This window comes from Manacus candei, unplaced genomic scaffold (genome assembly GCF_025592945.1).
Source record: "Manacus candei isolate 608988 ecotype Guabito, Panama unplaced genomic scaffold, ASM2559294v1 h1tg000049l, whole genome shotgun sequence".
In the NCBI taxonomy this organism is placed as follows: domain Eukaryota; kingdom Metazoa; phylum Chordata; class Aves; order Passeriformes; family Pipridae; genus Manacus; species Manacus candei.
In genome coordinates, this window is record NW_026138097.1 from 27,556,815 (window position 1) to 27,582,778 (window position 25,964).

Here is a 25,964-nt window from a genome sequence, read left to right on the forward strand (position 1 = left end):
TTTATCTCCTGTCCCTGATGGGTACATCATCACCTCTTATCTCTGGGGCATGTGAGTTTCCTCAGAAATCTTCTGACAAATCTCTAAAAAAGCCTCTGCAAGGTTGCTCCATCGCTGGCCAAGAGCAGGGTTGGACTAACACCACAAGGAATGCTATGAACATGAACAAAGGCCACTTAGTGAGGTAGCACCCCTCCAGCCCAGCAACCACACCAGGCTCCTCTCCAAAACAATTTCAAGGGACTCTCAAAGACCCAAACCCTGCCCTCTCACAAAACCAGGCCCAAAATGAAAGTTTGTCTCCTGCCAGGGAGTCCTTCAAGCACCCTGAAACCCCACAAGCCAAGAGGGAAGGACCAAGGCTTCTGTGGTACCAAAACTCTAGCTTTACCTTTTCCTCAAAATCAGCAGCTTTTCAGAAAAATGAAGACTCCAAAAAAATTAGTGCTGTAATGGCACTAATGTAACAGGGTCACTGGTGGAACAGCTATAAGATTGGTGAAGTATAGGGGGACAGGGAAATCCAACTACCAGTAAAAAAAATAAAAATCAGCAGGTCCTTTCTGTGCTTTGAATGGACAAATGTTTATTTTCCTGGACAACTGAACTATTTTGAAATTGTACATATTCCTTAAATCTGTGCTTTAAGCAAATTAAAAACCGCATTTGAAAACTATTTCCTAGATATTGAACTCAATATCCTGAGCCTAAGGAGGTGAACTTACCAGCAACAAAAAAACTACGACTGGGCTATTTTTAGTTAGCTTCACCTCAGTAGCCACAAACTAGACAAGAAGCAGTTTCAGTGTTAAGAGCTGAAGAATGAATATTGCCAGTATTTCTTTTGCAGATAAAATGAAATATGTAATGTGGTTCATACATTTTTTGAGATGCAGTTTTTAAAAAAAGATTCCATTCAAAATCCAAGACTTTTTACTCCATTACACATAAAAGATACAAATTTCTTCAGCTGCTCTGTTAAATTCTTAACACACATTTTCAAGTTTGGGGAAAAATCCAAATCCGATGCGGAGGTTTCATTATGTTTTCTTCTTCTTGTTAAACTAAAACCAATAAATAATAAACACATCCTGCTTTTAGCTGCCTGCAACACTGCATTTAAAAAAAACTTGGTAATGACTCTGTGCTTCTGGATTTGTATAGCGGATTTGTATAGCAGATTTATCTCTGCCACTGATTGGAACAGATCCTGAAGCACCTGTCACTTCCATACCACCAGTTAGTTCCAGATGCACTTTATTCGGATTAATTTTTTAAATGAATTTTTCTTTTATATATATATATACACACATGTATTTCATATATAATATAGATGTATTTCATTATATGTAAAAATTAGTATTTCTTGCTTTATACATCTGTAAAATATATTATCAGAGTGACCGATTAAAACTCAGTGCAGCCCCAAGCCTGTCTTGATGTTTCTTAAGATCCTGTGTAGAGGTCTCTCTGCATTTATCTCTGACTTGTGATTATCCTCACCTGTAGCTCCTTTCTTCACATCCCATTTCTGTTCCTGTCATGATTTGGCTACTACCTCTGACATCTGATAAGCCAGCAGATCTGTTTCAATATGTCCTTTCTGGATTACTGGGACAAAATCTCACCTAACTTCAAATATCTAGGGCAGAGAGATTTATGCTGATCACTGCCAGCTCCCTGGTAGAGACCCACTCCTCTGGCTGTCTGTGTGCCACTGACAAGGCAGAGAGCCCAAGATGACCTAGTTCAGACGGAGACATACAAATTGGTGAGGTAAATTCCGCTGTCTGTGTTAGATCTTTATTAATCACCTGCTATTAATATGTTCAAGATCACAAAAATGTACATTTTGACAATTTATCACTTTCAGCTGTAATGTTTTTGTATTTCTATTCATAAATAATATGCAAATCATTAAAAAGCCCACTATAAAAATACATATTTTTTTGTATGTCTGCTTGCACCAAAACAAGAATAAAATATAGACAAGTTTATTGATAGCTGTAAATGTTACTGTTGATGCAAAATAGACAGCAATATTCTACACTCAAGCATTATAACATTTCCCCATGCAGAGCAGAACCAAATCTAAAGTAATAAAATTATTTCATTCAGTGAAAAAGAGTTCCTTTTAATAAATAAAGTATTTGCTATGCAAGTTTTGATGAGATGAAATTATTACAGCTATCAAACCTTTTTAATTAAAAGCTACAAGTTACTGAGCAAAACTGAACTCAGAAACACTTCCAGGAAACAAAACTGCTACAATACAGAACTTAAGTGTTTGTGTTTATAAATATATATACATATACATACAAATAAAAGGAGTGTAAGGGATAAAATTTCTTTCCTTTACACAAAGGAACTGAGTACTCTCCATTGACTCCAAGCATTACATTTATATACCTCATGCAACTGCTTTAGCTCCTGCAGGCCCTGCTCACATTTTTATTACTGGTTAGCATTTTCTCCTGAAGGAATTGAAAAACAAACCTGCCTGTCCTCATATCTCCAGGATAAGGAAAGGAGAGGCTTTGTTTCTTAATTAATCCTGTTTTCTTCAATACAACCGTATGCCTACGGCACTGTAAGCTTTTCACAAATATTTTGCGAGATCTAAGATTTCTTCAAATTAAGGTCCCTTATTTTGAAATAATCAAAACACAATTGATTCTTTTAGAAAACAAAACTGAGCAAAATGTTCCATGTAGTAAGGTAAATTTCATTTAGTTGTCCCAGACAGAATTCTTCAAACATGGAGATCTAAATAAGTGATAGCAATCTTAACCAAGGAGTTTAATACATACTCAGAGGATAAAACATGTATGCAACACTACTGAATTCACATAATGCATAGAAAACGAATATTTTCTGAAAATGCAGTGTTTGTGAATGTATTCCATGCACAGTTTTCTCAGATGAATTGCAAAGGAAATCTTGGCAGGTAATGTTGGAATCATCCCTTAAAGGATTTACAAGTCAACAAAAACCACACGCAGCTACTGGTCTAACTCTGTTGCCTGTGACTGATTAGTAGTGGCCTTTTTAGCTTTGAGAAAGCTACGTACTTTCCTCACTTATAAAGCGATCTTCCATCCATCTGGCACAGTATTCTTGTTGATTTCCCCTGTGTAAAAGTTCTTCACCTTCAGATATCACTGCTGGGTGCAGACAGCTTAATTTCTCATGCCTGAAGTAAGTACAGCCTGCAGCTGCTTGCTCTGCCCATCCCTGGAGAGAGGCACTCCAGCAACAAGGGAAGCCAAGTGAGATTTGAAGCAGCTACACAAAGGCCCCAGTTTACGTCCTCCCATGCCAGGCAGCCCCAAGTCAATACAACTTAAATACCTCGGAGTATAAACTGTGGGACTCCAAGAGTTGCTTCCTCTGTGATTCATCCTCCCTAGCTAGAGATAGACAGGCAGTAGGGAAAGGCAGTCTCTGCTTTAGGCACTTGAGTTTAACCCATCCAGAGTAAACCCTTAAGCCAGTAATCGAAAATCCAGCATTACCTTTGCTTTCTTTGTCAGGCAGTCCAATTTTTTTTTGTCTGACAACCCTCAAATGCGACTTTTTTTTCCCCCAGACACTATAGCAATATGTTTTACGGTTTTTATGTCTGACTGCTGGTGAACTGATCTGCAATGGGAAAGCAAAATGTTTACACAATAAACCCACAAATCATTCTGTAATCATTAACGAGCATTCTCAAGATTTTACTGCTAATGATTAGAAACCTAATTCACTGGAAGTGGTCACTCACTATATTTTACAAAGGAAAAACAAGTCACTGGTCCTTCACGTTCTGAACAGGGGGATGTGATAGTAGTGGTCATCCTCAGTCAGGAGAGAAATCTCATTCCATTCCCTTCGGTATTCATCTGGATAGTTTACTTGAAATTCCTCAGTATTAAACCTATGCAGTCTGTAAACTCTTATCTTTACTTCAAGTACATATCCAAGAAGAAACAGTTCAACCTAAAAATGAAAGACATATGTAAGACATTTATTTCTAGATGTAGAAAACTAAACTCATGATAATCCAAGTTAGGGCAAGTCATTTAGCTTCAAAACAGTAGACAAGGAATAAAAGGGGCCCTTTTGCAAGAGGAGTAAGAAAAAAGTTTGAAGGTATTCTCAACAGTCCTTCTACTGCTCTTTTGCATGCAGAAGATATTCTGGTTAATGCTTGACACTTTGGAAACATCCCTCCTCCACCTGATAGGATACATAACCTGCTCCCAAAGCCAGCTCACACAGCGTAGCAGGGAGCAAGAAAGGACTAGCTATTATCAAAAAATTGATAGACCTTGCGAAATGGGAAGTCTGCCACCTTGTGATCACTTGCTACATAAGGAAAATATAACAGCAAAGGGAAAAAATTTCCTTGTACTTCACATATATGAAACTTGAGAACTGGCATCTTCATTGACACTTCTTGCAAAGGATTGCTTAGTCTGGTGAAATGCTTTGGGAAAAGTCCATTTCCTTGGGCAAAGACAGACAGAGCAGAACTTGTCCAGTTATAATCAAACAGCTCCTAAAGATGACTGTGTCATGTAACAGTTGACTCGATAACTGAAATTGATTGTAAAAAGTAATTGCAGCCATTGGAAAGGGAAACTACTTGCAGACTGGCAGCATGGACCTTAGATGTCAGTACTTAACTCCTCACTAAATATAAAATAGGAAGCAAAAACCTTAACATATTTCTATGTTAAAGTTCATATTTATATGAACAGTAGAGTTCACATTATGTACTTTTAACAGACATTAGATCTCATGGGAACCAAAGAATGGGGAAAAAACAGAGGGATGCTACAGAGTTTGGCATAGTGGAACAGATAGGAAAAGTAAAACAACAGGTCAAAACTGCATAATCTAAAATTGTTTTATATATCAAAGGTATTATTTTTCTAAACTATGTCTTACTGACAGCCCGCAGCATTTATTTTTGTCCCAGCAAGAAAACTGTCCACTCTTAATATGTTTTCTTTCCTAGAAAATAAATGGCTATCCTCAGTCCACTTCCCTGCATCCCAAAGAAGAAAATGGGCCAGCTATCATGGATGATGTATAATTAAATTATCTAATCACATCAAAGATGGAATAAGTTTTGTGATTTATATTTCATTTGTATCCTTACCTGGTCTAGGCAAATAGAGTCACCTATGGAGTTCAGATGATTCATCATGAAACTCAGAGGGTCAGATGAAGTATCACGAGCAAAAAGAAGGCTAAAAAGGTTATGTACAGGTTCTTCCCTGTTCTTTATCTGCTCATAGGCTTCAACAACTTCATAGAGCATGATGAACTTTATGGCCTCATATAGTTTGTGTTCCTTGCTTTCATCAGAAAAGAGTGTATTACACATGTTTCTTCTTTTTTCATGATCTTTAGTAGCACTTATTTCAGCCCACTGGAAAGCACACAGAAGAATATTAATGAAATTATTAAGAAATCTATTTAACACAAAAGATTGCAAAACAGGAAGAGATACCTTTTCTAAGCATAAAGCACTTATTAACCAGCACAGCTCAGGCACAACAGCATTTGCAGGCAGCAACCCACAAGATGACCAAGGCCAATCGTATGAGGTTCAACAAAGCCAAGTGCTGGTTCCTGCTCGTGGGTCACAGCAACCCCAGACAGCACTACAGGCTTGGGAAAGAGTGGCTGTGAAGTTATTCAGTGGAAAAAGACCTGAGGGTGCTGGTCAACAGCTGACTGAGCGTGAGCCAGCAGTGTGACTAGGTGGCCAAGAAGGCAAATGGCATCCTGGCCTGTATCAGGAATAACCTGGCCAGCAGGATCAGTGATCGTCCCCCTGTACTCGGCACTGGTGAGGTCACACCTTGAAAACCTGGAGAAAACGAGGCTCAAGGAGAGACCTTGTCACTCTCTACAACTACCTGAAAGGAGGCTGTAGCGAGGTAGGGGTTAGTCTCTTCTCCCAACTAATGTGATAGAACAAGAGGAAAAGGCCTCAAGTTGTGCCAGGCAAGGTTTAGATTGGATAGTATGAAATAATTCTTCATCAAAAGGGTTGTCAGGCATTGAAAGAGGCTGTCCAGGGAAGTAATTGAGTCAGTGTCCCTGGAGATATTTAAAATATGTGTAAATATGGGACCTGGGGACATGGTTTAGCACTGGTTTAATGGCTGGACTTGATAATAGAATCATAGAATCAACTGGGTTGGAAAAGACCTCTGCGATCATCAAGTCCAACCCTTGATCCAACACTGCCATGGTTACTAGACCATGGCACTAAGTGCCACATCCAGTCTCATCTTAAAAACCTCCAGGGACGATGAATCCACCACCTACCTGGGCAGCCCATTCCAATGTCTGATTACTCTCTCTGTAAAAAGATTTTTCCTAATATTCAACTTAAACCACCCCTGGCACAGCTTAAGACTGTGCCCTCTTGTCCTACTGCTGGTTGCCTGGGAGAAGAGACCAATGCCCACCTGGCTACAACCTCCTTTCAGGTAGTTGCAAAGAGTGAATGATCTTAAAGGTCCTTTCCAACCTAAATGACTCTATGATTCTATGACAATGAAAATTCTGTGGCAATGGGAAAGAAAGCAGAGACTCCTCCTAGTGAAAATAGGCAAAAATCCATCTCACTGGCCAAACACCATCTTTATAAAAATAAAATGAAGTTGGGAGCTAGACCTCATTCCCAGCAACAGCATAATGCATCACAGAGCTGCTCTGAAACAATTTGTTAATTGTAAGGATTTATTCATTCTGTTGCCTTGAAACTTTTTTCTTTAAGAAAATCCACTTTAAATGCAAAGGAAATACAATAGTTGGAGAAGAAAATGCACCATGTGTTTGCTCCTTCCCATTTGGGGAGGTAATCCAGAAGTATCTCATACAGCATGTTTATTTTTAATCAAAATGATGAAATATTGCACTTGATGGCAAGGACTAGCCACATAGCACAGCTGTGGGGAGGATGGCCTCCCTAACTTGCAGAGGACTTTTGAGTACTCAGCCTAGTGGATCCCCAAAAGCTGGATTCCCCTGCAGGAGAGGTGATGGCCTTCCCAAGTAGCTCAGCAGTCTGAACCTGGGAGAGAGGCTGACTGCCACAGAAATATGTAACCAGAAGCAGTTCTCTAACTCTGTCTCAAACCATTCCTCAGGGCTTTTATTCCTCCCAGCCATTTCCTAAATACTCACATTTGTCTTTAATGCCTCCATACATTTGCGCAATTTCCCAAAGGCATTGGGACCTGTGTATCTTTCTGGCCCAAAACTGTATTGCTGAATCCAGTTACAACCTTGAGAATACAAAAGCTTTTCAGGAAGCTGGGAAAAAACAAAAGGAAAGCTAATCATAATCATAACAAGAAGTAGAATATAAAGTTATATAAACTTGTCTACATACAATTTACGATGTGGTTCTATCATCTAGTTGTAAAAAAATCAGCCTCATAACTCAACTGCTATGAAGGAGGATCCATTTGACTGCCAAGTCCTTAAGAAACTTTTAAAACAGGGCCAGTCAAAAAAAGATGAAAATATGCTCTCAGCAAAATATATAACCCACACTCTGGAAAAGCTGGGTATTTCCAAATTCAGTGAGGTACTTAAGATTACAGACACCTTCCAGGCTGCACATGCATCTCTACAGGCAGCAGCAATAGCTCCCACCTCCTTGCCGCTATCTGGAGCCCAGGGCAGGATTTCTGCTGCTCCAGCAACATAGCAGTTCCCAAGTAATCCACTGGACTTTGCATGGATGTGGATGACGAGGATTCAAATATCCTGTTGTGTTAAGGGAGTGATATCTGTCAGGGTGGCAGTAAAATTTATCCATCCACTTTTTCTTATCTTTCCTTTTTTTTTTTGTTTTTAATATAATTTATTAATATCATTATTTATATATATATTTTTAATATCATTATTAATATCATGTTCACATAGGTATGCTTATATCATGGACAGTTTTTCAGTTAAGTAGTTAAATGGGTTTGAAAACCTTCTCTTTAAATTCTGATAATGATTCTCTACTTCGACAGCCAACACATCAGTTTCCACACTGAACAAAGCTTCCTTCTGCTGTGCAAGGATAGCTGAATTGTGTTCATTTAGAACATGAATTTTACCTTCAATATATCTCTTTCCTTCATCCATGAAGGAAAAGGAATGCCTTGGCTGAATATCTGAAAAAGCACCGCTCTTACTGCACTATAGTTGTCTCTCCTGACTTGTCTCAGGTATTTGATATGACAGTTCCAAAACAATTCTTCATAAGCCTAGGAAAAGAAAAAAAAATAGCAATAAAGAATTTTAAATCTTGGACAAAACCCATGTTGTTTGTAGTCCAGTTCCAAACTACTCATAAGAGAGGGCTAGGAAAATAAGAGAGTATATTTTTTAAGTTTTATATACACAAAAGTGTTACACCATTGTGGTTTTTGTAAACACCCTAAACTGGCACTGCCCCTTAAGAGTGACTCTGCACTCTGTAAAAACCCAGGGACTTGTTCAAGTCTCTGCACTGTTGCTAGCGTAAACATTCACATGGTCAACCAAATTACAGCACATTAGCAAAGATTTCTGTGGCATAATAGCTTTAACCTCAGCCACTTCGCAACTTGCACTGACACATGAGATGCAGCAGCAAAAAGGCAGAAACAGGTACCTGGAGAAAACTCCTTTTGGCAAAAACATCTCCTTACACTGACCTGAATCCATTGTGCAATGGTGACCTGAGGCTGAGCAGATCTGGCAGCTCTGTGCTGAAGTGGGTAGCCCTTGTTCCAGCTACACACTCCCTGCACTTCCTCTGCATTATCTCTGGCTCCTATCTGAGCCCTTGTTGAGACAATTTGGAGCAATAAACTTGCAGAAAATCAGGAAGAGTCCCACAGGCCGCTGCATCACCCTTACAGTTTGCTTCCTGAAGGGGGCAGCAGGATGCTCTCAATCCCTGGTCCTCTTTCATCTCTGTTCCTTCCTCACCCCATCCCATCACCACTTCTCAGCTGCATTGTCTCCCCTAACTCTTACTTTATCAGCTGTGATAATAAGCCTACTGAAATCTTCCTGCTGCTTCAGCAAGCTTGGGGGGCTCTGAGAAGGCTCCTGCTGGATGACCTGCTCTATCAGCTCACCATCAGGGTGGACCACATCCTAGAGAAGAAGTGAGAGCCAGCACAAAAGAGGGAGAGGCACTGCTTAGCTAGAACTAGGTGAGAAAGCAGAGACAACACAAACACGGGATTGGCCCTTTTGGGAACAGCAAGCATGTTACGCTAGTTAAGGATCTCACAAAACCTCATCCTAAGATGTGCTCCTTACAGTGACAACTTCTCCCTGATATAACCGGCCATCCATTGGCTGCTCCATATATAGGAGTTTTCTTTCAACTCTTATCATCTAGAAGGCTCATGGATTTTCTGAAAGGCTTTTTTGCCCAGTATGTGCTTGCAAATTTATTAGAAGTTTTGCTATCTTTTTGTTACTTGTTCCTCCAAATAGTTTTTGGCCGCCTGTGTTGTTCTGTGAACTTCTGGCATTGCTGCGTTCTTGCATTTAACGTGGCAAAGTTGGATCTTTTCTCTGTTCATCAAATGAACACAACTCCAGCTTTCTGAAAACTATCTTCTTTTTTCTATAATTCCCTTATGCTGCTGTTTAGCCTTATCAGCTTCTTTTTACCCTAAGTCCTTCTTGGTATGCATTTGCTCTGTGATTCGAATACCATGACCTAGAGCTACACACATGCCAAATACACTGGTGCACTTAAGCTGTGTGTGTCTTGCTTGCAGCACCTTCTGCAGGCAAAGATGCCAGCACAAAGCTGGAGCAGAGGGATGGTGTGCAGAGGCATGGGATGGCCACTGCCCAGCACACTGGCTCCATGCCTGCTGGGCACCACCCAAGCCGGCACAGGTCACATGCAAGCTCCTGCCCTGCCTGCCTCCAGCTGCAGCTGATGGCGCCGGGGACAAGGGGCCTTGGCGGCTGCTGGGAAGGCTGCTAAGCACTGGCTGCTGTCACATGGACCTTCAGAGCTTTGAAGAGAACTGGATTTGATGCTTCATTCCTCCCTGGAATGAGAGGTTTTACTTTAAATCAAAGGCTGGCCAAGTGACAGCACCTAAGACCAAATTATTTGGGCGTTAGCACTGGGGATGATTTTCCTTAAGGGCGCTGTGTGTGTTGCTGGTGCTAGAGGGGAAAATTCAGAGAATATGCAAAACTAAAACTTCATCGACATTTTGGCCCATACTGTTGCAACCTTTATTTAGACCCATGTTCACGCTGCCCTTTTTGCTTTTCATTTGATAAGCCAGTGTAGCAGGCTCTGGCAGCTGCTGCAGCTGGTTGCACTGGGAGTGCTATTCCTTTCCCAGGTACTAGTTCTCCCTCGTCCTCATGCAGTGATTAAAATTTAATTCTTACCTCCCTCATGTGTTTGGCCTGCTTTGTTTCTCCTTTCCATTCTCTCGCACTATAACCAAGTAGATCAACTTCTGTCAGCACACTGAGATTCCCTAAATTGAGATTGATTCATAGGTTAGTTACCTTCTGCTGTTCTACATCTAAAGGGAAGAGTTGCAGGGGGATTAATGAATGTGGTATGACAACAAAAAGATTACTTATGAGTTTTCTCTGAAGGTAGTTGCTCCACCTGAAATACAAATGATAAAACAGGTGTCAATGAGAAGGTGTAAGAGGTCAGTATTTACTGAAATAAGCAACAGCAGGGAAGATTGAAGTCTGCTGAATAAAAACCTACCATTTCAGTAGCTGTGCTAAAAAGCTGTATAGCCTTCTACAATACCAAAAAACAGCAGCAAGGAAAGACATGCTTAGCATTAGCTGCTCTTTCACTTTTTGCCACATGAAACACAAGGATTCCTTGGTAGCTGTTGTCCAGGACCACACCTCATGCCTTCCTAAAAGAGACATAAAAAGAGAGGAAAAAATCTTATCACTATTTTGAAATACTTGTTTTTATTTGTTTTCTTACAAAGAGAAAAATCATCCAAGTATGATACCACTCCAAATGAAATACAAAACGTGACATGTAAAAGAAGACTATATTTTAGTTAATACATATACATATACTTTATATACTTAGTTTTTCAAGTTTCTAGGGGTTTGAGTGCACATAGTTCACATTTCCAAGCTTTCCTCTACACAGTGGATATAACTATATATATATATATATAGTTACTGTATTGTAACTATATATATAGTTACAATGGAGTCACAGGAAGACTGGTATCCAAGCAACTGTTCAATAAAACAAAAAAAACCCCAAAAACCAATGAAACAAAAAAAAAATAATTTTTTTTTTTTACTTCAGGATGACCTGTACTGTCATTACTTTATCTCTTAAGTCATGGCTTTAAAGACCAGGAGTTCCTAGGACTTACTTGTAGTTGACAAGTGGGCCATATAAGGCAATATTAGCTGATTGAGCATCATACAACTGCCTGGGGAATTAAAGGAATGTTCCTGCCTCAATTTGGGTAAGTTTAGGGTCAGTTTAAAACTCCCCAGGGATTTGGTAGAAAGCTCAGGAGATCATCACAAAGGGGGTGCACTCTCACTGTTCTTACAGACATAAATGAGGACACGGTTCTGTCATGCCGTTGGCATTACAGACAGGGTTAGGAAAGGTTATGGTTGTCTGTTGTTGATAAGAAGACCTACAACTGAGAGAGGGCCTCGGGACTGAATAGTTGTCAAAGGCAGCATCTGCTCCCTAAGTGAGAAATTCGTCCTCTGGATGAAATTTGAGTATAGGAAATTCCCAGAGTTTATGATCAACAGCTGCTCTGTTATTATGTCTTTAGTAGAAAACTTTATGAGAGCTCAATTTTTTATAAAGACATCCCCAGAGAGGGCTGTAAAGATCCTTCTACAGAGAGTCCACAGAGGGAATTACTCATTCAGCATAGTTTTATGTCAGCTGAACTTCTGCCCCTCCTGGCTTTAACAGGAAATTTAAGAGGAGCTTAAGTTTTCCAAGAAAGTTAAACCCATGCACTGTTGACAACTATCCAGTCAAAGACTTACATACAAATCCCAACCTTGGCAACGAGATAAACAGCAACATACGCATTTTACAAGCACTGTTGCATATATACAGAGCACTGCTGATATTTAGCTTTTCCAAATATTCTGTTGTTTGAAGAAGTTTTATTACAGGATGCCGTATGCAAGTCATCCGGCGGCAAGAGACAGACCTCATCTCTCCCATGAATAAAAGGCAGGTTAAGAGCTGTAAATGAAAAGGTGTTAATAAACTTTAAAAAGCTAATTCGAGATGGGGTTGGGCTGCTAGTTCCCATTTACACAAAAACTGTGTGCTGTGAACATACAAGATGAGAGACAGGTCTTCTCTTAGCTTCTGCTCATAGGTTGCACCAAAGTGTGCATGTGTAGCATGACCGGGAGTTTTCCCTGCACACGCTGAAGAGTAAAAAGCAGGAAATGCATTCATGAACAACCAAGAAGATCAAAAACCTGAAGCCCCAGGAAATGTTTATTACTGATGCCAAGTAACGGACAGCAAAACATCAGTTGTAAGGTTTGGAAATGGAAAACCTCATGGAAACACTGGGACACTCCCACTTAATGCTAAAAGACCCATATACACACACTCACACATCTTACTAGGGACACTAGTAAGTACATTGTCAATAAGCACACAAATTTTTACATAGAGAGCAACAGCCGAGAATTAGTAACAGATGACAGTATCAGCAGAATCAAGCCATCACAATTTTTTCTCTCTCTTTTTTAGAATAAAGACATCAGGATTGAAAAACCTCAGGGGACTCTGAATAACTGAACCTTCTGTCAACTAGAATGGAACTTGACGGCTTACAAACATTCAGCCCATGGATCAGTGGGTATTCTGGATTTACACTGTTGTATACAAAACAGTGATATTTAAAATTAAATTTGTTAACACCAATTTAAACATACAATACCAAAAGGAAGATACTTTCATTTCGTTACTTAAAATGACTGTATGGTTCACTCCCAATTTTGATTTTGAACAAACTGGGTCTATAAAAAGCAAGAGCTGGTTCATCTGTTAAAATGATATACTTTGCTTTATGGAGTACCAAGAAATACATGGGAATGCAAAATATCTTCCTTTACACCTTTTACAGGCAGAAAGATGAGAGGTTTGTATCAGCTTTTAAACTGAATCAAGCAATCTTTTGAAAAAGCTTTTGATGGTAATAATCCTAAAAAAAAGTACTGGAGTTCAACAAGCCCCCTTTTCAATGCATATGGTTAGCAGGTGCATGAGCAACTGCCCTTCAAAGAGTGCTGGGAAGCACTGGCTTACTCATTCCCATCAAAACAACAAATCCATGTCAGAGAACATGAGATAACTAAATATTTTTCACCCCTTTTTATTTAATATGGGGAATTTATAAATAGGTATTACTCTAATAGAAAGCCTAATGGGAGATGGGAAAACCAGCAAACAAGTGATTTTGAGTATTTTTGCTACACTTGTATTACAGCATACCCTGGACTTCATAAACTTTCCTTCCTGTCATGGGAAAGCTGCTGTTCAAACAGCACTTTGTGATTCAGTTACTACTTCTGGTGCTTATGTCACACTTAGAAATGTAATTACATTTTTTATTCAAGTAAATGACATTTAGAAATGGCAGTTGGATTGTGAAGTGTTGCTGGTAAAAATACATCATGAACATAAATTAAAGAAGGCAGCAGTTTAAAATAGATATTTCCACCCCCTCCCAGCCCTCTCAGAAACTGAAGAGCAATTAAATTAATAACACACTGGTGGGGGGAGTGAAATAGGTTCACAGATTTTTAAATCCATTCCCTGTGATATGGACACAATTCATCCTGTTCCTCAGGAGGCCAGTGCTGCCACCAGCTCCTGGGCTCACATTTTTTTGAAGACTGACCATGAGCATCACCTTGAAGACAGGGAGGCCTGACTCTTCTCCCATGCATAAATTTGGATGAACAGAGGCTGAACAGAGCTGGATTAGGAGCCGATAGCAGTGTTTATCTTACAATGCAAGTAGTACATTGTGTTTTCTTTTCATGTCACATAAGCTTCCGGCTAATGCCAAACCTTAAGCTTTTACCACCCACAAAGTCAGCAGGAGAGACACGCAGTAGAACAAAACCAACAAAAAAGGCCAGAAAAAAAAGACAGTAAGAGATATCTGCAACACCTGCTTCTTTCTCAAGTAAGTCAGTCTCTAAAAGACTTGCTTCACATTTGACTCCCTCACGTTTTTGGAGGCTGCCATCTTAAAAATGCATAATTCATGAAATGCAAAATATAAGAGATCATCTTGGGAACTAGCAGACTGCACTGTATGCATTACTGAAGCACAATCCAATATTCCAGCATGTCTGATGGCACATTCACTATTTTACTTTTTTCCTCCATCCCTGTAACAAGATCATCAGAAAGACAACAGTCTTCCCAAATTTGAACCTGACAGTGTGATTTCTGTTCAGGACATTCCTCTTCACCGTCTTTTTGGAACTGAAACTAGGACATAGTACTTGTCACCATAAAGTGACCAAATTTCATACTCCCATCACACAACACAATGTTCCTAGCTCCCAAAACCAGGTATCCCCTCATTCAGAGAGAGAGACAGAATGTATGACCCCTGTGTTCTAACCCTTCTGCTGCCCACCTGTACCCTCCTTCTTCCTCTTCTGTTGGATCCAGAGCTAGGAAGAGAGACTCCTCAACTGAGAGATGCAAGGCTTGGCATGGAGTCCAAGTCTGCCTTTGTTCACTGTGTGCCTGCAGAGTTCTCTTCACAGTTGCATATTGCTTTTTTCCAGATTATATACTATCAGTACTGAGGTACGTTATAGAACAGGCTAAGTCCCTCTTTTAAGGTAAAACAAGTAATCTTTCCCTTACAGAGCAAGCACACACATGCACAAACACCTCAACTGAATGAACCAAGAGGGAGACTCAGAAAAAAAGCTGCTGCTTATACAAATTCAATACCTACAAAAGATTACATCACATAACAGCTTAGAAGAGAGAAATGTGCCTTTCTGAGTGGTGCCAAGAGAGTACAAATTCTTTGATTTCCCAGTTTATTATCAGTGCTGCACCAAACAGAATTTAAAAATACTTAGAACAGATCAAACGCATACCAAGATATGTGGGAAGTACTGCTGAATTCAATAACTATTTCATTGCAAAACCCTTCCTTTACAGAGCAAAGCAACGTCAGCTTGTTAAGCAAACCTTCACCTGTTCTAACAAACAGCTAGAGATGAGGATCTCTCCTTGGTATAATAAGGAAAAAAAGAATAATTTACAGGCAAAGATGGTAATCATCAGTGACTCATCAAAAGTTCAACCATGTCTTCTGATCAGATCTCAATTTCCACTCCAAAAAAATAACAAAACAGAATCTCAGCCCCAAACCTTAACTAGAATCATGTAATTAACTAGAAAATGGAATAGTTTTGGTATCGCTGAGGCCCATCACTTGCAAGAAAGATTTTATTTACACAGCTGTCCTGTGTAGGAGTCCCAAGTAGTCTCTCAGTTCCTTTAATCTTCTTTTAGAAAAAAAATAGAACATCAAGGCTGGCAGCCTTCTTCAGACCTGATCATCAACAGGACCCAAACTGCTGGTGTTAACATACCTATCTCCAGTTGTGTCACTTGTTCCTACTGTGCAGCAACAACCATCCTGTGTTCTCACCTACTGTGTGATTACCTAAGATACACCCTATTAGAGTTACCTTTACAAAACCAATTTCAGCTATATAATCAAGATATTAATGCATGCCCTAGCCTGCACATACCATTTTCCCCTCTACAAATGCCTACGAGAACAAAGGAAAGTTCAGTTCTTGATTTCCTGTATAATTCAGCTTCCTTTTTAAGGCACAGGGTGCTTCATCCAGGACATTCAGATGAATAATGCTCAGCCACACTTCCATTTATGTAAGAAAAAACATGAGAGAAGCCTTCTAAGAACTTACAGTCCAGAACACTGGATTAGAAATATAGCATTTAATGCCACAAAAAACATGTATCCCTCTAAAACTTTTTCCTAAGTATGAGTAAAAAAAAAATTTGAAAAAATAAAATAAACTCCTTTTAAAGAAGGAGTCTCTGAAATCTCTGCTACTGCATTTTTCTTAATGTGGAAAAAAATCCGTTCTCATTCAGAATTGCAGTTTAATGCCTGTAGACTTCAAACAGAACTTATGTAAATGCACTAAATCTATTATCCCACTCTAAGGATTCTTATTATGCTTGCTGCAGAGTCGCATGTTGAGTCATCCCTAATGCTGCTCATGTTTGCTTCTGATTTACCTATTCACAAACACAATTCTCAAAATGCTTTTCTTTTTTCCTTTGTTGTACTGAATCCAAATTGGTAGATTAAAGAAAATACTTACCTTCTCCTGAACATCTTCTTACACTTAAGTCTAGCTGACAGGTATAAATACCTTGGGTTTTTTATGTTCATATGTCTAGATAACTGAAGCTTGATTATGGGGGAAAAAAGTTGGAAGTCTTATTGAGCAATAGCAATTATTTTCCTCCTCCTTTTTTAAAATCTTGTTTGCTAGGTAGCATAAGACTTGTACCTACCACCCAAACCTCCAAGGAGGCACAAGGACGCTCAGGAGGCTGGTGATACCCCAGGCAACACCCCTCCTGGTCTCTCCATACAGAGGTCCACCGGCAGCTGCTCCCTCCCTGGGGTTTTCCAGTGTGGGAAGTGACCCTGGCCCTGCCTGGATGCAAGCCTGTTCCCCCAGCAGTGCAGGCACCAAGGTCATTGCCATTCCAGAAAGCAGGACTTGTTTGAGCCTGCCACCTGTTGCCCCAAAGGAAGGGACTGCTAGGCTCTGTGACTCCAGCACAACCCATGGCAGTGACTACCACGTCAGCACCAGAGGAGGGATGCAAGTAGCAAAGTAGAGGAGCCCCCAGCTGCACACACAGAGGGGTGAAAAGCACCTGGATTGAGGAAGTGAGAATGCCAGCAGACAGTGGTGTGGGAAAGATCTTGATGCGAGCAACGAAACAAGCTGCTTATTGGCCTGCAATGGGCAGCGCTTCTGGGACACAACACCCGCTGAACAGCCCTGGATGACTCCCCAGCCCCTTAGTGGTCACCAGCCAGCTGATTCCTAAACAGCAGTTTGACACCTTGAGGTATCCTCTACTGAAGTGTTATAGCCCTGTGGAGAAAGCACAAGGAATGCCAGTCCACTCTGCAAGCACACACTGCAGGGCAGTACAAGGAGTTTTAAGTTTTTACCTGATGATAAAAAGCTATCCCAAGTGACAGCCAGGCAAGCAGCAGGACCAAATAACCCAAGACAAACAAAAACTCAACTCTTCTGAGTTTGTTTACTGTCTAAGCAAAAGGCCAGCCTGCCTCTCACCAAGCTGCATCCATATCGCTCGTCATTCCCATCTCCATACAGGGTCTGACTGCTGCACCCAACACAGATTTTATGTCTGTCTTCAGAGCATGGCCCTCCCCAAAAGTGTACCTGATTCTGTGTGCAAGAGCACACAGAGCTGTGTATTTTTCACACTGATTAATAATCACACATAATTTATGGTTAATAATCACAAATAATTCACATCCCCCGATGGCACATCAGATCACAAAGCTTCTGTTTTCTCAGGAGGTGTGTGCAGGGGTTATTCCTGCAGTGATACCTGTTTGCTTGGGAGTTTTACCTGTGTCTTGCCCTCCTTCCAAGACAGACGAGAAGCAGAAAGCAAGCCCACATAAAGCAAAATATCAAAGCCATCACTCTGAACGCAAATGACAAAAATTGGTCTTGCATCTCTTTCCCCGGCCTCTCAGTGTCGAACCTGATAGAAGTCAAAACTTCAGCTTTATTCTGCAGAGCTCATGCAATTTGTATGGAAGCAGCTGGACCTCTCTTCATCATTTAAAGGGCAACACTTTCAAAATTTAATCAGCTCAAGCACACAGGAGTCCTCTGCCTTTTTGTGAAGTGCATTACAGGCACATCTTGCCTAAAATCTTAACCAAAAATGCATGTTGAAAGGTAAAACTGAGTGCATTAGAACTTACATTTCAGTTACTATCACTCAGTGTAATACCACAATCATAGCTAATATAACCATTTCACAAAAATGTGATTTAAGAACGCAGAATGTTCTGTGTGGAAACTCTCTGCTTGTAAAAACATATTACTATTATCATCATCATCATCATCATTATTATTATTGCTAATGCACGGTTGGTATTGTTACAGACATTTGGATGCAAGAGAAGTTTCAAGCACTCTAGACATGGGTTGCAGGGACCAAGAGACCACTGCTCCCTGACACCTCTGCCTTTGCACAAACTGCCTAAAAACTGGACAGTTACGTAGTAAGGTCTACATAAAATACTAATCATGCAGCCCTGTAGAATATGGTTAAGTCTAACCCTGCATATTGAGCTCTTCTTGAGGGGCTGGCACTTCGCAGAGGCACAACTTTAACTTCTAAGAAAATTAAATACAGAGTACTGAATAGTGTCTATCATGGAACCTAGCAGTAATAATTTCTGAAGTTCTACATTTATTTGTAATCCCCCATTTTTAAGGCCTCAGCCTTTGGCAAGCACATCACAGATGAAATTCATGCACAGGAAATGACACAAAATGAAACCAGAATTGAAGGACAGTAAACATATCCCCAGGTTGTTCCCAGACAAACACAACAGGGCACACACATGGCGTGGTGCTGTGCGCGGAGCAAAACAGGTAGGGCTTCTCTTTGTCATACAGGCAGACCCGAACCAAGTATTTTAAGTTTGCAGAAAGACTGATTTTGCACAAACTCAGCAATTAAAACCTTGCTAACATTTCAAGGGAGGTGATTCTACCCCTCTACTTTACCCTCCCAAGCCCCTACCTGGAGTGCTACAACCAGCTCTGGGGTCTCCACCATGAGAAGGATATGGACCTAATGGTGCAAGGTCCACAGAGGAGGCTGTGAAAATTATTAGGGGGCTGAAGTACCTCTCCTATGAAGACAGGCTAAGAGACCTGAGGTCATTCAGCCTGGGGAATAGAAGGCTCCTAGGAGACCTTATAGCACGTTCCATTACCTAAAGGGGCCTACAAGAAAGGTGGAGAGGGACTTTTTACAAGGGCATGTAATGACAGGACAAGGGGGAATGATCTTAGACTGAAAGAGGGCAGGTTTAGATTAGATATTGGGAAGAAATTCTTTACTGCAAGGGTAGTGAGATACTGGAACAGGCTGCCCAGAGAAGCTGTGGATGCCCTAGCCCTGAAAGTGTTCAAGACCAGGTTGGATGGGACTTTGAGTAACCTTGTCTGGCCCTGTCCATGGCAGGGGCATTGGAACTGGATGATCTGTAAGATCCTTTTCAACCCAAACCATTCTATAATTCTATAATTCTATGATTTACTACCCTCACCTGAGGGTAGTGACAAGCACTTTGCCTTGATGCTTCTTTGCTGCACAGATGCAGCAGACTTCAGGACAGTCAAAGCCTCATGCACACTGTATCATATCAAGGCACTAGTCTGATGCTAAGGTACACATTTCCCGCTTTCATAGCATCATTTACCCAATGTGTTGACCCTGCCCTGGAAACACAAATGCTAAATGCTCAAAATAGGTAGAAAACCTCAGCGACATATTATGGACAAGGAATCTGAGATGGGGTCTTGCTGAAGATCACATGTAGACCTAGTGAAGGGACTAGAGACTGAGCATACACAGCCACATCATCTCATATTTTTAGCCCTCCACCTTCACACAATATGGCTCAAATAAGACAATATGAGTCTTCTGCTCAGTCTACAGGTTTCTCCTCAGAGAAATGTTTGTTGAAAGAAAAGTATGGGCAGCACAAGTTGCCTTGCTTGCCACATCCCTCCGCACAGACACATAGTGTTAGCGGCGTCTGTTCCCACTGGTAACATGGGAACAGGAGCTAGAGACATCTCCTCTCTGTCACGAGCTTCCAGCACCTCCCCACAGGATACAGAGAAATCCCAAGCACTGGAGTCTGGATTTTGAGGATGCCAAAAATGTACAGTATTACTCCTCAGCAGTGAAAAAATAGGAAGAAGATAAAAGCACAGAACAAGGCTAAAAAGAAACTAAAAGCTGCTAACTTAAACATTTCTCAGAAAATTAATGAAGTAGCCTGCAGAAGTTTTGAAGTATTTCAAAAAGTATGCCTTCACTGGAGCCCTCTCAAGAAGTGGGCTTTTTTCCTTTTTGTCCCCACTTATGCTGGGGCACAACTTTTACATGCTTTTCTGTTATCAGGCAACAGATAGTCCAACCATGAGTCACAGTGTTCATGGAAAAAACCCAGACTTTCCACCAAACCAAATTCAGTTATATACAAATTAAACTCTCTCTAGCACCTCAGAATTGGTACAAGATCCCTAGAGACAAACTTCCCTCTTAAAACTGTCAGTGACTGCCTTTATGTTGCTGTGCCTGAAGTACACAAGTCCTGACCGTTTTCTGTCATGAAATGCTGATATTTTCACTAGAAAATACCTACTTCTCTGTCTTTTTGGAAGGTACAACATTACTGTGTCTGATCCACAGCACTGCAACCATGCACTGAGGAACTGGTGTTTTTTATGCTGGGAATCCCAGCAACCAACTACATGGGCAAAGTTCCCTGTTACTGCTACACGCTGCCACCACGCCAGCTGTATCACTGCAGGAGTGCAGAAAGGATGCCGTGTGTTCACTGTGCCTTCCCAAATTCCCTCAAAGCAGAAAACAGATCCTGAAGTGATTCAGGGTCAGATGTCAGACAGCAACTCAGATTAGTTTTGATTTTAAAGAGTATTATAACTCCTTTAGAAGTCAGATTGCCTGAATAAAAATGCCATTACAATACAACAACTCAGATTAGTTTTGACTTTAAAGAGTATTATAACTCCTTTAGAAGTCAGATTGCCTGAATAAAAATGCCATTACAATACAACCTATGTGGTCCACTGGTAATTTTAAAAAAAAATAATTTCACAGCCTAAAACAAGAGAAGATTAAGAAGATCCTTAAGGTAAAGTTTATGCCATTCTAATCACACCCAAATTAGTTATGCAAGTGTAATGAAAGCAGCATAATTATACAACCTTTTGACTCCTGAGCAATGGTTATTTCCTGTGTTTTCAAAACAACTAAATTATAACCACACTCATCACCCCTAGGACAGTATGGCACGGTGAGTCTGATGGTTCAGGCTGTGCAGAGTGAGGAGGTGCAGCAGAGGTATTTCTGAACTCTCAAACTCATTTGCCTGGGTAATGCAAGGCCAATCATTTTCAGACATTAAGCTCAAGAAAAACTGCATACACTGTTGAAAAACCCTTTAATGCTTGTTGTCTTATCCTTGGTAGACAGGATGAGAGGATTCAACCTGGAAGCTGTACCTAAGAAACAAAGTGGAGAGAAAATCTTAATGCTGAATGGGAAACGAACACCATCTAGGCAGGCAACATGTTCCAAACAGCTAAACAAAATGAAAAAAAACCTTACATCCAAAAATGGCAAAAAATCCCAGAATTACAAAAATTAATTTTTTTCCCCAGAATTCCAAATCCATATACAGATACTTATCCATAAAAGCATTTAGATTTAAATGCTGACTAGCAATTTCATACTGCTTTTGCCCTTCAAACCCAATTCTAACACCCTTCACCTGGTAGTGTTGCAAAATGGCATCTTTTACTGTATGGACTCTCCTTCAGTTTCTAATTAAATTATTTACCCACTAGTAAAGAAATTCAATTCTTAAAGGAGCAAACTTCAGTGATTACAAAGAAGTATTCTGAGCTTGCCATTTCTTCCTCTTTCACACACTTTGCCTCCTTCTTTCATCACTTGCAGAAACTGGAGTGACCCAAAGGATGGAAGTGGGAATAATATACTTGCACATATTAGCAATGGAGCAGTCAGCAGCATGCTAGCTTAAAATCATTTACTAAATACCACAGAAATCTGGTTCTTTCTCCAGTGCAGAAAATGAAAGTATAAGCTGAATACAATCTGTACAGCTCCTCCAAAAAGAAAACAAATTGGTTTAGTATGAAAGGCAGTGCAAAATGAGAGCTGGATCAGTAACCATCAAAGCAGAAATATATCACATGCCACATAATGTACAGCTGAAAAGCAATCTGGCAGGGCACAGTATCTTCAACCTAAAAGACCACTTTCCAGTGACATAAGAGATTATAGAACTGAAGAATCATTTCAGTTGGAAAAGACCTTTGAGTCCAGCTGTTAACCCAGCATTGCCAAGTCCACCACTAAACTGTATTCCCAAGTGCCACATCTACATATCTTTTAAATACCTCCAGGGATGGTGACTACATTAATTCCCTGTGCAGCCTGTTCCAACGTCTGAACATCCTTTCAGTGAAGAAATTTTCCTAATATCCAATCTAAACCTCTCCTGGTGCGACTTGAAGCTTTTGTCCGACTGCTTGTTACTTGAGATAAGAGACTGACCCCCATCTGCCTATGGCCTCCTTTCACGTAGTTGTAGAGAGCGATAAGGTCTCCTCTGAGCCTTGTTCTCTCTAGGCTAAACAATCCCAGCTCCCTCAGTCACTCCTCATGGGACTTGTGCTCCAGACCCTTCGCCAGCTCTGTTGCCCTTCTCTGCACATGTTCCAGCACCTCAATGTCTTTCTTGTAGTGAGGGACCCAAAACTGAACACAGGACTCGAGGTGTGGCCTCACCAGTGCTGAGTAGAGGGGGATGATCACTGCCCTGGTCCTGCTGGCCACACTATTGCTGATACAAGCCAGGATGCCATTGGCCTTCTTGGCCACTGCTGGCTCATGTTCTGCCATGCCTGACGCCAAGGACTACCTGCAGCTGGCAGGTAGGTCAGGAGGGGCGTGTCCATCTTCCTGCAAGTCCTCCTAAATCATGTCCACACTTATGATCTCCTTTTTTCTAAAAGTTCACTTTCTGACAGGAATACAAGCCAGCCTGCAACACCGTCTTGCACACAGTAAGGGAAAAAAATAAATTTAACCCCCCAACCAAACCCCCGACGAACACCGATGTGAAACTGGCAGGTCAGCGCTCAGGTCAGATCTCTCCGCAGGTCAGCGCTAATTCTGCACTCCGGACACTGCAGTTCCCCAAGGAAACCCACACCCCCCTCGCACACCCAGCCCTTCCCCCGCAGACCCGGGGCCGGTCCCTGCCCAGGCGTTGCCCGCAGCCCCCGGCCCCGACACGGCGGGGGCGGCGCGGGGGAGCACAGCCGAGGCGGTACCGCCGCGAAGAACCTTTGGAGCAGCTTTCCGGGTACCGCCCCTTCGGGAAAACGGCCCCGACAGAGTCAAGTGGAAAAATAAAATTGAAAAATAAAGAAACAACAAATAAAGGCAAACTCTCGCCGCCACCCGCCGGGACCCCCCCCCAGCCCCCCGCAGCGCCTCACCCGCTCCGCCGCGCTCCGCCTGCGCCTCCCCCGGGCACCGAACCCCGGCTACGAACCAACGCCGGCGCCGCCCGGGGCGGGGATCCCGCGGGGCCGCCCCGCTCCCCGCCCGGCCCGGCCCGGGTCCCGCTGCCGCCCGCGGTCCCAGCCGTGCTCGGGGAGCGGGGGCTCCCGCGGGCCCCGTGGTGGGCGCGGACCCCGTTTCGAGGAAGAGCGATAACCCTTGTCACTCATCTCTCGGCCTGTCTTCCAGCTTAAGAAACGAGCGGAGTTCTCCATTTCCTCAGCAGCCTCTGCCGCTCCTCCATCAGTTAGGTATCGTCTGCGCTCAGGTGTCACACTACACTGTGTCACATTTTATAGCAGCATAGAATCATAGAATGATTTGAGTTGGAAAGGACCTTTAAAATCATCTAGTTCCAACCTTCCCGGGCCATGGGAAGGGACACTTTCCACTAGACTAGGTTGCTGAAAGCCCCATCCAGTCTGGCCTTGAACACTTTCAGGAATGGAAATGCCTGGAACACTTCCAGGGATTCCAGTTCCCTTAATGGAGACCAACGTCATCAGCATCTGTCTGAAATCTAGCCATGAAATGCAAACACAGTGAATTCAAAATTTTTGATTGGTTTTGGTTTTTTCCTTCTCATTAAATGTTGATTTCCTCAATAATTCACTCATTAACAAGTTGACATGCATTCATCCAAAAAGAAATTCCCCTTTGCCAGGTACATTTCCTTATAACAGTCTTTCAGTTATCATTCCTCCCAGCTGTATGCAGAAAATTTGCATATACTGCTGTACTTTCTTTTCTGGTTACACATTAAAGAATAGTTTTCTTCCATATCACTAGGGACATTGCAGGAAAAACAGGGGAATTGTAATGGTCCAAACAAAGACTTAAATCTTTTACAGAGTTACAAGCAATTTGCTCCAATACAGAGCTAAGACAAACTTACATGGTCTTTTGTTATTGGGTTCTGTTTGGGTTTGTTGGGGTATTTTTCCGTAAAATATCACAAGATATTAAAATAGTTGAAGATCAAAAATCAAGACTTTTCATGAAACAGTGAAGAGATTTGTACTGCCTGGCAGGAATATCAGGTTGTTTCTCCCTCCATCTCAGTTAATTGGGTAAGGAACAAAATAGGCAAAAGCTGCTAAATATCTGTGTGCCAAGCACTCATTTAGGTGCGCTTACAGAAAGCCACAAACACATTTATCCGAGTAAAAGAAAATCTAGGCTTAAAGACCAGCTAAAATTAGCAAAAGTCAATAGTTGACTTCAGAGGCCCAAAGCTGTCAGTTGTGTAGCACTGTGTGCTGCTCCATCAAAAAATCCATTTGGAAAAAAAATTTTTCCTAAGTGCCACCTCTGTGCTTCTCTGCAGCATCAGCTACTTGGTGCTTTCCATTTGGACATGCAGTTTGTGGTTTAACATAGCTGTGTCTCAGCAGCTGCAGTTAAGAGAGATGCTGTCAGGATACAGCTCACATGGCATCCACCTGTAAAGACTCCAAGGTACCTGGGATTTATTTCTGAGATATATCTTGTTTGCAGCTATCATATACTTCAGCTTCCCTTTCCTTTTTCTTGCCTTGGCCAGGCCAGTCTAGGTGCCACTGGATGGTTTAGCATTCCTCTTTCTGCCCTCTCTTAAACTGTTAAGATCTTAGGATTCAATGGGTGATTTCTTTGTGCAGACAGGCCTGAAAGGTAGTGTTTATCTGGCTGCTGACTCATCAGAGAAGAGAGATGAAATGCATAGTACAAACACAGCAGCTCAATCCCTGTATCAGTGAGTCATTCCCACTTCACAGCTCTCTGTTCTCTCCTCTGTGCATTTATTCAGCACTTCAGTGGAGAATGGCCTATGCCCCTCTGCCCCTCTGACCCTCTGTGTGGGAATAAGCCCTGGGACAAAACAATCAATCAGAGATCACTTATTTGAAATCTCTTGGGATAATTTTCTAACTAAGACTGTCCATTGTGCCCTTTCTTCCTCCTTAAGCTCTCTCTGGACCTCTTCTCTAAGTCACTATGAAGAACTATCTACTACCTTTTTCCATTTGCAGGCTTCTCAAGGAGAATGCTGTCTCTCCTCCTTGCAAGTCAGCGAGACGGGACAGCCTCTACCTGCCTCCCTCCTTGGCCTCAGATGCAGACACCACTGTGAGACTGAGTCAGGTAACACACAGACCTCCTGCACTCTGTGTTGGACTGGTCTGTGTATGCCATTCCTGTTAGCTGAAAATGAGCTAGGATAATCCTAGAGAGAGCAAGCAGGTCCGAGCCAGGATCAATGGCAGAAACGGAAATAGGAGCTAACTGGAAGGCAGTTTATTTTACAGCCTGTGAAGAATTGGAAACATGCTGTTACAAGGGTTCAGAAAGCTTCAGAAAGTGACAATTTCTCCAAAATATCTCACAGAATCATAGAATGTCGAGGGCTGGAAGGGACCTTAAAGATCATCTAGTCCCA

The 25,964-nt window shown here is 41.6% G+C and overlaps 1 protein-coding gene across 2 annotated transcripts; it reads right to left on the bottom strand.

Moving 5' to 3' along the window:
- Positions 1 to 516: 516 nt before the first annotated feature.
- OTULINL (OTU deubiquitinase with linear linkage specificity like) lies at positions 517 to 25,651 on the bottom strand. 2 transcript variants are annotated; one of them, XM_051799335.1, is made up of 8 exons: positions 25,542 to 25,651; positions 10,766 to 10,925; positions 10,626 to 10,657; positions 10,429 to 10,520; positions 8,124 to 8,273; positions 7,195 to 7,323; positions 5,150 to 5,422; positions 517 to 3,981 (listed from the first exon to the last, which is right to left on the bottom strand). In XM_051799335.1, exons 1-8 carry the CDS (start codon positions 25,549 to 25,551, stop codon positions 3,802 to 3,804), a joined length of 1,026 nt encoding a protein of 341 aa, XP_051655295.1. In that variant the 5' UTR covers positions 25,552 to 25,651; the 3' UTR covers positions 517 to 3,801. The 2 variants fall into 2 exon arrangements, with proteins under 2 accessions (XP_051655295.1, XP_051655296.1); XM_051799336.1 differs by lacking the exon at positions 25,542 to 25,651 and adding an exon at positions 23,482 to 23,529.
- Positions 25,652 to 25,964: the final 313 nt, after the last annotated feature.